The sequence below is a fragment of the Brachypodium distachyon genome, chromosome 1, assembly GCF_000005505.3.
Source record: "Brachypodium distachyon strain Bd21 chromosome 1, Brachypodium_distachyon_v3.0, whole genome shotgun sequence".
NCBI lineage: Eukaryota > Viridiplantae > Streptophyta > Magnoliopsida > Poales > Poaceae > Brachypodium > Brachypodium distachyon.
The window spans coordinates 29,484,949-29,496,983 of NC_016131.3; the positions used below are offsets into that span (position 1 = coordinate 29,484,949).

Consider the following 12,035-nt stretch of genomic DNA (forward strand, 5'->3'; position numbering starts at 1 on the left):
ATACCTCACTCATTCAAACTAAATTTTGATTTGATTAAAACTCATCTAAATTCAATGATATATGTCTGAACCAACTCAGAAGTTTGTCAGATATTTTGGATGTTTTTTCACCAAAATTTTAAACCCGGTTCAGAAACTTCAGATCATAACCATATATGTAGGGTGTGGTTATATCTCGATCGCCTGATTTTTTAGCAAAACGCTTAAATCTTAGTTGACCTATCATAGCCGTTGAATTAATATCTGAGTGTCATCTTGACTCCCTCATCTCCCATGTGTTGTTGTTAGATTAAGATCTAACGGCCAAGCACGCCAACTTATGTCTAACCAAAAAACAAGCGACTTTTAAATAGCAAACTTCATGTAAATAGATACCAATAAATATGCGTTGATATATGTTTTTCACTCCTAAATACTCCTAACTTACAATTAAACACTCCATTAATTCCCATAATTAATGAAGACAAGCATGCATGGCTGGCTTTAAGCTAGCTGACACGGGACATGTAAACAACTCTGCTCCTAACTAATCACGTAGAACTGAACACTGAATAGAGTACTGGGCTAGCCTTCCCCGCGCCGGGCGTGCGGCGCCAGTCTTCCTACGCCATCATTTCTGAACCAAACAAAACCAAGGTCCAGAAGCAAAACTGCCTAGCTAGCCAACCAAGGCACCAAGCCGTGTGGTTCCTGATGGACTCGTGTCAGCGTCGCCAAGCTATCGAAGGATCCAGCTCACGCACAATCTTCCTCTCTCTGGTCCAGCCATACAACCGAAAGGAATCGAAGGCTACATTCCTCCTCCCTGGCCTATAAAACCCCACACAACTTGCATTCCTCTGCTTCACGAACACACACACAACAGAGCTTCAATAACACCGACCGAATCAAAGTGTTACAGAGTTCAGAAATTCCGATTGATTGAAATCGCCCAGCCAATGATGGGTAATGGAACGATATTCCAGCTGATTCTGTGCTCTGCCCTGCTTGCCGGCCTGGCCCGCGCGGCGGCCGGCAACTTCTACCAGGACGTGGACATCACGTGGGGCGACGGGCGCGGCAGGATCCTCGGCAACGGCAACCTCCTGACGCTGTCCCTGGACAGGGCCTCCGGCTCCGGGTTCCAGTCCAAGAGCCAGTACCTCTACGGCCGCTTCGACATGCAGATCAAGCTCGTCCCCGGCAACTCCGCCGGCACCGTCGCCACTTTCTACGTACGCACGCACGCACGCATGCTTTCTTAATCTCGAAAACTTGAAATTAATCATGGCATGGCATGGCATGGGCTGATTCGAGAACTTGCGTCTTCAGCTGTCGTCGCAGGGATCGGCGCACGACGAGATCGACTTCGAGTTCCTGGGGAACGCGAGCGGCGAGCCCTACACGGTGCACACCAACGTGTACAGCCAGGGCAAGGGCGGCCGGGAGCAGCAGTTCCGCATGTGGTTCGACCCGACCGCCGACTTCCACACCTATTCCGTCCTCTGGAACCCCACCCACATCCTGTACGCAATCACCAAACCAAACCGGCCAAAGCCTCCTCCAAACGCAGAAAAACCTCAAAAAACACTCACTCTTGAGTAAAATCGTCTGATATATACAGGTTCTACGTGGACGGGACGCCGATCCGGGAGCACAGGAACAGGGAGACGGCGACGGGGGTGGCGTTCCCCAGGAGCCAGCCGATGCGGGTGTACGCGAGCATGTGGGACGCGGAGGAGTGGGCGACGCAGGGCGGGCGCGTGAGGACGGACTGGGCCGCGGCGCCGTTCGTGGCCACGTACCGGGCGCTGGCGGCGACTGGGTGCACGTCCGGGGACGCGGCGGCGTGCGCCAGGCCCGGCGGAAGCCCGTGGATGTACCAGGAGCTGGACAGCACGGCGCAGGAGCGGCTCCGGTGGGTGCAGAGCAACTACATGATCTACAACTACTGCGCCGACACCTGGAGGTTCCCCCAGGGCGTCCCGCCCGAGTGCACGGCGCAGTAGAATGTAAAATGCCACACGTTGCGTCGTTTGGGTTCGTGTTATACAATTGTGTGCGCGTGCATGGTTGTACAGTAAGTATGTAATTAAGTGACTGATGCAATAAGCTCCGTGTGCATATATTATTACGATTTTGTTACTGAGAAACCACTGTTTTTAGCTAGAGATCAGTTTACTCGTTTCTTCGTTCGATTTTAATCCAACTGCCCAATTTAATTTAATGGCTCTGACGCAACTTATATATTTAAACTTTTTATAAAAAAATAGGCAGCTGTGAAATAGCCACACACATTATTATTAAGCTTTTGCTGACTATCGTTGTGTGAATTTTTTTTGAATGTTAGCAGAGTGTACATTTGTACTCCCTCCGATCAGAAATTATTGTCGTGGTTTTAATTCAAATTGTAAAATCACAACAAGAGTTTAGGATCAGAAGTAATTTGAACTAAAACTGTGACATGAATTTGTGATCGTATGGAGTAGTATTGTACACCCCTCCGATCCTAAATTGTTGTCGAAATATTAAATGTATCTAGACACTTTTTAAAAATAGGTACATCCATATTTGGACAAATTTGAATCAATAATTTAGGATCAGAGGGAATACTAATTAATGGTAAACCGCACCTTCCCACAGACAACTTAGAAACGTGACTGAGATTTAAGAAACTTTCGGACAAGTCAAATATAGACAACGGTATTACTATGTACGTACATATTTTTCATTTACATAAAGCCCGTACAATTACTCGTTCTAAATCGATCAAGTCGTAGGCCGTGAAGACTAAAAAAAGTTGTGCAATTGTCCGGTTACTCATCTATAAATTTTGAGTTGTGTTTTGAAATTACACAGGCATTCTCAAAGAAACCAATTATCTCGATCAGGAAAGATTTGGACTACAAAAAAAGTTACACAATTATACAGATATGGTTTAACATAGCAGCAGAAATAACTATTTTAATATTCTACTAGCAAAAATACCATGGATGTTCTAGTCCAATATTCTATTTAGTACGTAGTACTAGTAAAGAAATCTTTGGTCTCAGCAGAATACCGTTGACGAGTGTACGTAGTACCGGTTGGACTGAGCAATGGTCAGCAATTTACGCACAGGAAAGTCAGCAACATGAAACAGCAGCGCGCAAGTTTGTCCAAAAAGAGCTTTTAAGATGCTAAGAATATGAGCTCTTCTACGGTACCCTAAAATTAATTTGAGCCGTTTATTTTTTAGATCCAAGGGTTTAGATTAACTGATACTCCCTGATACTCCAATTGAGATGTGTGGAGTAATAGGAAGGAGTATTGAGAAGTAAGGGCAAAAACATAATCTATGTGTTGCTTTCGCAGACGTTGTCAAGAACGCTGGGGCAGGAACGGCAGCGCCATGGGCGTCGTGAGAGAGGCAAGACGGCGGCCGGAGCTGTAGACGACAACGATGAAGCCGCCACGCTGCTGCTCAGAAGCAACCTCATCGCCATGGACGAAGGACGCCGGCACGGTGGGTAGCAACGGCGGCGCCATGGACATCGAGCGAGAGAGGCAAGACCGCTGTCGTAGCTGTGGACGTCGATGACGAAGACACCGCGCTTCTGCTCAGCAGCAAGCTCCTCGCCATCGACGAAGAGCTGAGCCGGCGGCCGGAGTTGTAGACGACGCCACGATGAAACTGCTGACGAGCAAGTGAATGAGCAGGTGGAGGGCAGCAGCGCGGGATGGGCTGAGGCCGGCGGCCGCGGGCTGGTCGGAAGCCGGCGACGCGGGCTGGGCTGAGGCCGGCGGCGTGTGCAGGAAGGAGGCGGAGGCACCGGCGCAGCAACCGCACGCACCAAGATAATTGGATCAGGATATTTTGAGATTTTGTATTATTGTTTTATTTAATATGAAAAGTCTAAACTGCCCCTTCTTAATACTCCGTCTAATGCAGCGGAGTATTGGGTACCGTAGAAATTCTCAAGAATATATAGGCACTTCGCATTGACAAGGAGAAATTTCAATTTGGGAGCCGTAGTGCACGAGCAGTACAACGGAAATCTTAAAAAACTAAAATCCAAAGGTTCCAGACGGAACTGGTATATCGGGAAATCAGAGTTTCGGGACCGTTAAACGGTCCAGGTGGGTTCTCCACGCCTTCATGCGCCAATTCGGCCTGCTCGAGCTATTTCTCCTTTCTGCTGCACTGTACAGAAAGAGGTTCATATTTCATCCTCAAATGTATTTCAGTAGCCGCATAACCCCTGAAGTCAAAAACCGATTCTTTAGACCCTTGAATTCCGTAATACCATTTAAATCACACCCCTTAGCGGTTTTGGAGCTGACGTGGCACATTTGGGACGGTTTAGAGGCTGATTAGGCAAAGTTGACTCTTATTTGACCGATGCTGTGGCATTGGCTTCTCTGCCCAACCCTTCCGTCGTTGTTGGCGATGCCGTCGTACTCCCCCTCGACCTACAGAACGCGCCAATGCAATCTCCTAGGCATGCCTCACCTAGCGCCGCTAGTTGCTTCTCCTCCTATGCTCTATTCTAGCCGGAACGCGAGCGGCATGGACGTCGTCCCGAGCGTGCCTGCGTGCCGCTGCCAAGCGTTGCCACGGCCGTAGGCCTCGCCGCGCCTCAAGACCGAGCCCGTGAGCTCCACCTAATCACCCTCTGCCTTCCAACAGATGGAATCGAGTGGAGGTGCAAGCCGTGAGAGATTGGGGTAGAAGATCCGAGGCAGGGCGAGTCGCGCAGGGGGTGCTACTCGTGTGCTCGTCAGCATGGAGAGGCGCATGGCATCGAAGATGGAAAACCGGCGCAGGGAGGAGGCTGGCCACGATGGGTCCCGCCGGTGGCGAAGGGCTCCGCCGTGGGGTCGCTTCGGTGCGCCGGAGCACCAGGCGAGGACGGCTTCGCGCTCGGCGGCGGCGCATATCTCCTGGGGGCAAGCAGCGGCACGCGGCGTCGAGAGCGGGATTCGGTCGCCGCCGGCCAAAATTCTGAGGAGGAATGGGGTGGGGGGTCGCGGACGCTGCTCCTCCTTCTCCGCCCGCCTCGCCGCCCCCAACGCTTCCGAGCCGGCGTCCGCCATGGACATGTACCCGAAGCTCGCGAGGTCTTCGGGGTCAAGACATTAACTGACCTCACGACGATGGAGATCCTGCTGCGTCATGTCATCGGTCAAACAAGAACCAACTTTGCCTACTCAGTCTCTAAAACCACCACAAATGTGCCACGTCGGCCCCAAAACCACTAAGGGCTGTGATTTAAATGGTATTACGAAATTCAGGAATCTAAATAACCGGTTTTGGACTTCAGGAGTTATGCGGCTATAGAGATACATTTGAGGGTGAAATATGGACTTCTTTCTGTTATACGTACTAAACTGACTTTTCGAATCATCCCAAAACAAAGCCCAATAAAGCCCCCTTTAGCTGCACTGGGGCTACAAGGTCCATCCTAATTGCATTCCAAATCATCCAAAATGAAGCCCAGTAAAGCCCACGCGTGGGTAAACCAAAGGAAACAACAATAAGTACTTTCTTTCTCCGTGACTGTTGATTCTTCAAATTTCCTCAAAAAAAGACTGTTGATTCTTTCTCTATCATCTTAGAGAAACTGTTTTTTTCTTTCTGATTGAACAAATGCTTTTTTTTTTATCTTGTTGAACCTCCTGTAGAACAAAGAGCCACGTTTCTGAAACGAAGAGAATCATACGACAGGGATAGATTCGTGTCACGAATCTGTCGGCGGCATCGTGCGGAATAGCTTGCTGCAGCACCCGTCACCTCTGAGTCTGAATCGCAGTTGCATGGCACCATTGTCGCAATCGACGAACTTACCCCGTCGCCAAGAAATCATTAGATCATCCATCCCTTGTTGTGTGGGGCGTCGGTAACTAACACGCGAAATCATTTCTGCAGAGAGTAGCGCCGTCCGTCGGTAATTAACACGCGAAATCATTTCGACGCCAGGTTGTAGCTGGCCAACGAGTAATTAAGCAGCTACTCCCGCTCGTACTCTCCCTGTGTATCATCACGGGTGAAATAATTGGACGGCCTCGCAATGAAACTTCCAGCGATAAACTTTTGCTTCGGAGAAGTACAGAAAGGGTCCCTGTGGTACCTAGAATTATGATTGGGTCTCGCATCGCAGCAGTAAAAACAGTCTCAAGGATTTCAGGCACTTGTTAGCTGGATCAGTACCAAAAGCCCCGACATTTAACCCCCCACACTCCACAGCTTTACTCGCACTGTTCAGCTGTACAGGCAGTGATTTGCTGGTCACTTCAGGCTAGTTGGAGACAGCTTGGTGCCCGTGCAGTTTCTTCAACTGCAACAGTGGCTACAGTACCTAACTGCCTACGCAAGCACGTACCAGCAGCTAGTAGCAATCGGCAATCAGCCTGTCTTGCTCGCCAGCTTCATGCACCCCAGCTAGTACCATATAAGTTTCTTGCTGAAACTTATATGGCTTCCTTCAGGTCCATGGATTGCATCTTTCATGTCTGCAACTGCAAGGTGCCTAACAAAACTGAATGTATTTCAGTCGGCAGCTGTTTCACGTACGCCATGTGACCTCATGTACATGTGCTCTCGGGCAAAGCTTATCTTGGCAAGGAGATAGGCTGATTTATTACGCGCATCCACATCAACTGCCATACATATCTTCAGACGATCCACACTGCTCACGTAGAAGGGGAAACTCTTGAAGAGCTCAAACGCGGCAAGAGAGCGTCTGTCGATCCGAATGCTCCCCACATTGACCAGCTCAATATCGATACACGTTCGGGCTTCCAGGGCTATCTATTCTACAGGCGTGATCTACGATCCAGGACCAGACCCTGCACGAACGGCTTAGAAGCGGAAGGGAAGAAGAAGCTGGAGCTGGCCGGAGACTGCAACTGGTCCCTGAATTAGCAGAACGTCGCTTTAGCATGCCATTGGTGCCTGCCGGAAAGGCCGGAGCAAGGCCTACTTTGGTCCTCTAATCATTTGCAGGTTTGGCGCCTCGGGCCCAGTGTCCAGCTGTCCGTGCTCGTGTCACCTCGGGTACCGATTATGTAAGAGAGATTGTGCGTCTAATTTAGATGGATGCAGCTTGCTGCCGGGTCCAAATGTCCAATTCAGTTACCGTGGGTATGTTCCATTGGGGTGCACGTGAGTATAGTTTCCTGAGATTTACATCCTGAATGGTGATGGCGAGATCGTACATCCATGTAATTAATTCTCTGTGTCCAGTTGAGTAAGGTTTAGATTCTAGTACTCAAATCCACGCCACTTATTTCGTAACGTAGGGATTACTTTGTTTTTAGGAATCCGTTATGTTGAGTGCTTGAGTAGTTGCATACGTATATGAGGTACACGTAGTTATCTCGTGTCAATTGTCGTAGAACCCAACTGTCATAGGACCAGTTGCAATCATCAAATAGTTAAGAAAATGTAGTACTCCTCTGTCCAACAAAAGATGTATCAAGTTTGTTAAAATTCGAATGTATAGACATGACTTAGTGTATAGATGCATTCAAATTTGGTCAAAGTTGAGACATTTTTTGTTGAACGGAGGGAGTAGCACTAAAAATCTTGGATCGATTAGTAACATGTGTTGCACAAAACAGAGGACCAGCGATTTTGGAGCTCTTCAAGTCATGAGACCAACAATCATGTCTCTCCGCACAAAGTGTAGGAAAGTGACCTCCTTAAATTCATTATTTATTCGAGAACCATATATGATTATGATACCGAGTCAGTGTTTCTGTATGGAAATTTCATTGTTAAAATGTATAGTTGTAAGTTGTAACAAGTAGTAAGCAAGTCCAAGAGTGGGCGCCCCAGCTTTTCTTGAAGTGCATGTTTTCAGTTGCTTTAGGGTATGGTGATCAATTGGCTTGGTCTTTTCTCCAGCCTTACCTCTGAGTGGAGCATGGAGAATACAGTTAAAAGATAGTGGACTAAAATGAGCAATCATTCAAAATCTTTAGCCTTGTTGAAAATGCTTGTGTCATGAGAGATTTGAAACAAGAGAAATGCCCGTGTATTCCGAGAGCACTCGTCTTCGTCGCCATCCATCCTAACAAAGTTTAAGATCGGCGCCACCAATCGAGCAGCAGGATTTGTTTCTTGACGACGTTTCGCCACATTTTTTTTGTCTAGCTTGTTTTGCTTCGGCATGTTGTACTTTTAGGAGCTGTTTGCTTCGCAGCCAAAACTGACCATACCAATATTTTGACTCTTGAGTTATATTTGGTAGTCATTTGAATTGAGACCCAAAATTTGGGTCGCCGAGAGGCCAGCGCGGGCGCGCCCGTGGTATCCCAGCGAAGGATTGGCGAGCTGAGGGCGAGCAGAAGCTTCCCCAAAAAATTGGCCGCGCCACTCGCCCTCTTATCCTGTGGACCCCAGCCTGTTCCCTCGGGGTAGAACGCCATCACCCTCTAATCCTGGTGGGCCCTAGCCCCTTGCCAGTTTCCTCAGCGGCTAATTCCCCTAGCAGAAAAAAAAATTCCCCTAGCAGAAAATTACGGCTGCATGCGTGTTCTCTTTTCTTTTATCATTCCTCTGCCTAAAGAATACCGCTGCATGTATGTTCGTTTGCGCTAAATTTTTTTGCGGGTAGTCGTTTGCACTAATTAAGAGGTAGATCATGCTAAAAAATTCAAGGAATAATTAAAGCATCATGCTTAATTGTTTGAATCCTAAGTGGCTGCAAACCAAATGTAGATCTGAAAAGTTTGCCAAAAAATTGGTCATTACATTGGCCGCCATCCAAACAACATCTACTTGCCAAAAATTTGGTCATGCGTTTGTTTTGATCATGCCAAAGTTTGCCAATTTTTTGGTGGGCTGGTTGGGGCTCAAACCAAACACACCCTTACTCTCCCTTATTCAATGGATCGAGGTAAATCTCTTGCCTTCGCTTTCAGAAAAGAATAGGATGTTTCCCATTGGTTTCATGTAGATGTGCATCATATACAATCATATACATTCAAGAAACCTGTTCTTTCAATGGCAGCTCAACCAACAAGAAGAACGAGTCCTGCTACAAGCCTAAACGGCTAAACACACACTAATACAAGATGCAACGAACAGAGGGGCAAAGCATGATGGCACACTGAATACTGAATACCCCACCTAAATACTAAACGCCAGCCGCCAGGGACGCCCTATTATCTGTCCTCCGTGTCAGTGTTCATAAAACCTGACAATAATATTGTAGGTCTCCCATTCGTGAGTAGTACGTAGTACGTCTATCATTCAATCATTGCACAACCTACAGCGAGCTCAATCATGCGTCGATCGGCGCCGGCCAGTACAGAGCAAAGTTTTACTTTCTCACGAAAGATCCATTCCGTTTTATCACATGTTTGTCCTTAACTGTACGCAACGCACATGACGAAATTACGATCACTTTTCTGAACTGGTACTGCAAGTAGCAGCACATCGGTACTATCCATCGATCGCCGAATAGGGGCTGTCCGTGACTGACTGTTGCTCCTCGAAGCTCGAAAAGATGAAGATAAGGCCTTCTCTTCTGAGACAAAGATCACAGTCCGACCGAACGCCGAGGGCCATTTTTTTGTCGGCGCGGCCAGCCGGCCACCTGTCCGAGCCAGGATTCGGACACGCATTGCACATTTTGGCTGGTGCGGCAGTGAAGGCGACGACGCAGCTGGGGCCGAACCCCTGACGGATCATTACGAGCTAGCCCTTGCTGTCCTTGGTCGCGAATCGCTCTGGTGATTAAGCATATATATTAGGCTAGCTGATCGATCCGGAAGCAAAAAGGTCGGATGCGTATACTAATCATGGAAGGAAAGATCTATGCGTGCATCCATGCATGGATCGAACGAACGAACGAAAAATCTATCCCTGTCGAGATCGCGACGGAACGGGAGGTGCCAATTAATGAGCCTTTCGGCGATGGAATTGTTGTGTCCTACGGGTGAGTTGCGAACGACGACACCAGTGAGCAAACACCTGGCGACTACAACGCCTACTTGCAAAAATTTTGTGAAGACAGAGAACTGCCTATCAATTTTGGCACCTATATTTGTCAAGATAAATTCAACGCATATACATATACAGTAACGCTACGGATAGCACATGAAGAACGAAAGGGGGGCATATATTACACACGGATTGAGCGTGAGCACGATTACACACACGGATTGGGCGTGGTTGTTGCGGGCGAGAGAAGAAAGAACGAACAGATAACAGAGGAGAGAATCTAACCATACCACCGGCTACATTACACATTTTGTCCCATCACCAGTCCTTATTTATGTATACAGACACCCACCCATCCAGCATCTTCCCCATCTCCGGCCGGCCGTCCTTCTCCTGCGATCGATTCGACGTACTATCCATTCCAAATTTCCAAAGCCGCTGCAGCTTGAATTGCTCGCTCACATGGAGCACTCGGCGGGGGGGACGCCCTGGGCGAAGCGCTTGGGGTCGGTGCAGTAGTTGTAGATCATGTAGTTGCTCTGCACCCAGCGCATGCGCTGCTGCCGCGTGAGGTCGAGCTCCTGGTTGTACCAGTCTCCGGCCACGGCGGCGGTGCCCTCGGTGCCGACGCTGGCGCCGCAGCGGGTCTTGCCCCCCGCCGCGGCCACCACGACGCACGCGTCCGCCCTGAAGCCGCGGTAGGATGCCGAGAAGGGCGCGTGCGACCAGTCCGTCTTGACGCGGCCGCCCTGCGTGGCCCAGTCGTCGGCGTTCCACAGGCTGGAGTAGAGCCGCATCGGCTGCGACTTGGGGAACGCGATCCCTTTCCCCTCCAGGTTCCTGAAGTCCCTGATCGGCATGTCGTCCACCATGAAGCTGCATACACCCAAATCGCTATCAGTTCTTGCCATGTGTTCAGGGTATGTATGTTCTTGATGGATGGAAGACAAATGTTGCTGGGATTCAAGATCGATTGTGGGCTTACATGATGTGCTTGGGGTTCCAGAGGATGGAGTAGGTGTGGAAGTCCTTGGTGGGGTCGTACCAGAGGCGGAACTGCATCTCCCGGTTGCCCTGCCCCTGCGTGAACACGTTGGTGTGCAGCGTGTACGGCTCGCCCGTCACGTTTCCCAAGAACTCGAAGTCGATCTCGTCGTGCGTCGGCCCCTGCGACGACAACTGATCGAACACACAAAACCCCCATCCGCGTTAGCCAAGGATTCACGAATATATCATCAGACATTACAGAGCAGGGAGAAGCGCGCTTACGTAGTAGGCGGTGACGGTGCCGGCGGAGTTGCCGGGGACGAGCTTGAGCTGCATGTCGATCTTGCCGAAGAGGTACTCGCGCTTGGACTGGAACCCGGAGCCGGAGGTCCGGTCCAGCGCCAGCGTCAGGAGCTCCCCGTTGTTCAGGATCTTCCCGCGCCCGTCGCCCCACGTGATGTCGAACTCCTTGTCGAAGCTCGCCGCCGCCGCCGCCAAAGTAAAGGCGGCACAAGACACGACCAGGATCGCTATTATCGCCGACACCGCCATGCGAGTTCAACCCAAAAGTTCTTCCCTACTCAACTAGCCAAGTAAAGAAGAAGATGCTTAGAAAGCTCGAAGCTCGTTGTGTTCTGTGAGTGGAATGAGCGAGGCATGAGGGGGTTTATATAGGGGTTTTGGCGATAAGAAGTGGCGTGGCGGCGGACGGACGGACGGATGGTGCTGGGAAACGGAGATGGAGTTTGCCAGCCCGGTGTTAAGCGTAGTGCGTGTGAGTTGGCGCCAGAGGGGAGGGAGACAGGGCAGGACGGCTCTGTAGCGAGCAGAGTCTTGATGGGAAAAGGAGAGGTCCGGCACGGCGGACGCCAATGACTCTCACTCACGTACAGCAAAGAAGACATTTAAAACCGATCGAGACGGGCAGCAAATTGTTCAGGATGCAACGGCTATAGATTTCCTTTTTGTTCGTCCGTATCTATGGCTTTTGAAATGGTTTGTGTTATGTACTCGTGTACGCAAACGGCAAGTGAAACAATGGGGGGAATAGGTACATGGATCGATCCTTGGTCAAGTAGCAATGAACAGGGGGTGGATGGTCAGTTTTTTCTTCGTCGTGCGCGTCAAGATTCAAGAG

The 12,035-nt window shown here is 49.5% G+C and overlaps 2 protein-coding genes across 2 annotated transcripts; one reads left to right on the plus strand and one right to left on the minus strand.

Moving 5' to 3' along the window:
• The first annotated feature begins 818 nt into the window (after positions 1-818).
• LOC100845857 (xyloglucan endotransglucosylase/hydrolase protein 24) lies at positions 819-2,148 on the plus strand. The gene is made up of 3 exons (XM_003560457.4): positions 819-1,214; positions 1,312-1,505; positions 1,604-2,148. Exons 1-3 carry the CDS (start codon positions 939-941, stop codon positions 1,986-1,988), a joined length of 855 nt encoding a protein of 284 aa, XP_003560505.2. The 5' UTR covers positions 819-938; the 3' UTR covers positions 1,989-2,148.
• A 7,912-nt stretch (positions 2,149-10,060) lies between these two features.
• Positions 10,061-11,629, minus strand: LOC100836532 (probable xyloglucan endotransglucosylase/hydrolase protein 25). The gene is made up of 3 exons (XM_003563434.4): positions 11,180-11,629; positions 10,896-11,089; positions 10,061-10,786 (listed from the first exon to the last, which is right to left on the minus strand). The coding sequence occupies exons 1-3, from the start codon at positions 11,447-11,449 to the stop codon at positions 10,369-10,371; spliced, it is 882 nt and encodes a 293-aa protein (XP_003563482.1). The 5' UTR covers positions 11,450-11,629; the 3' UTR covers positions 10,061-10,368.
• Positions 11,630-12,035: the final 406 nt, after the last annotated feature.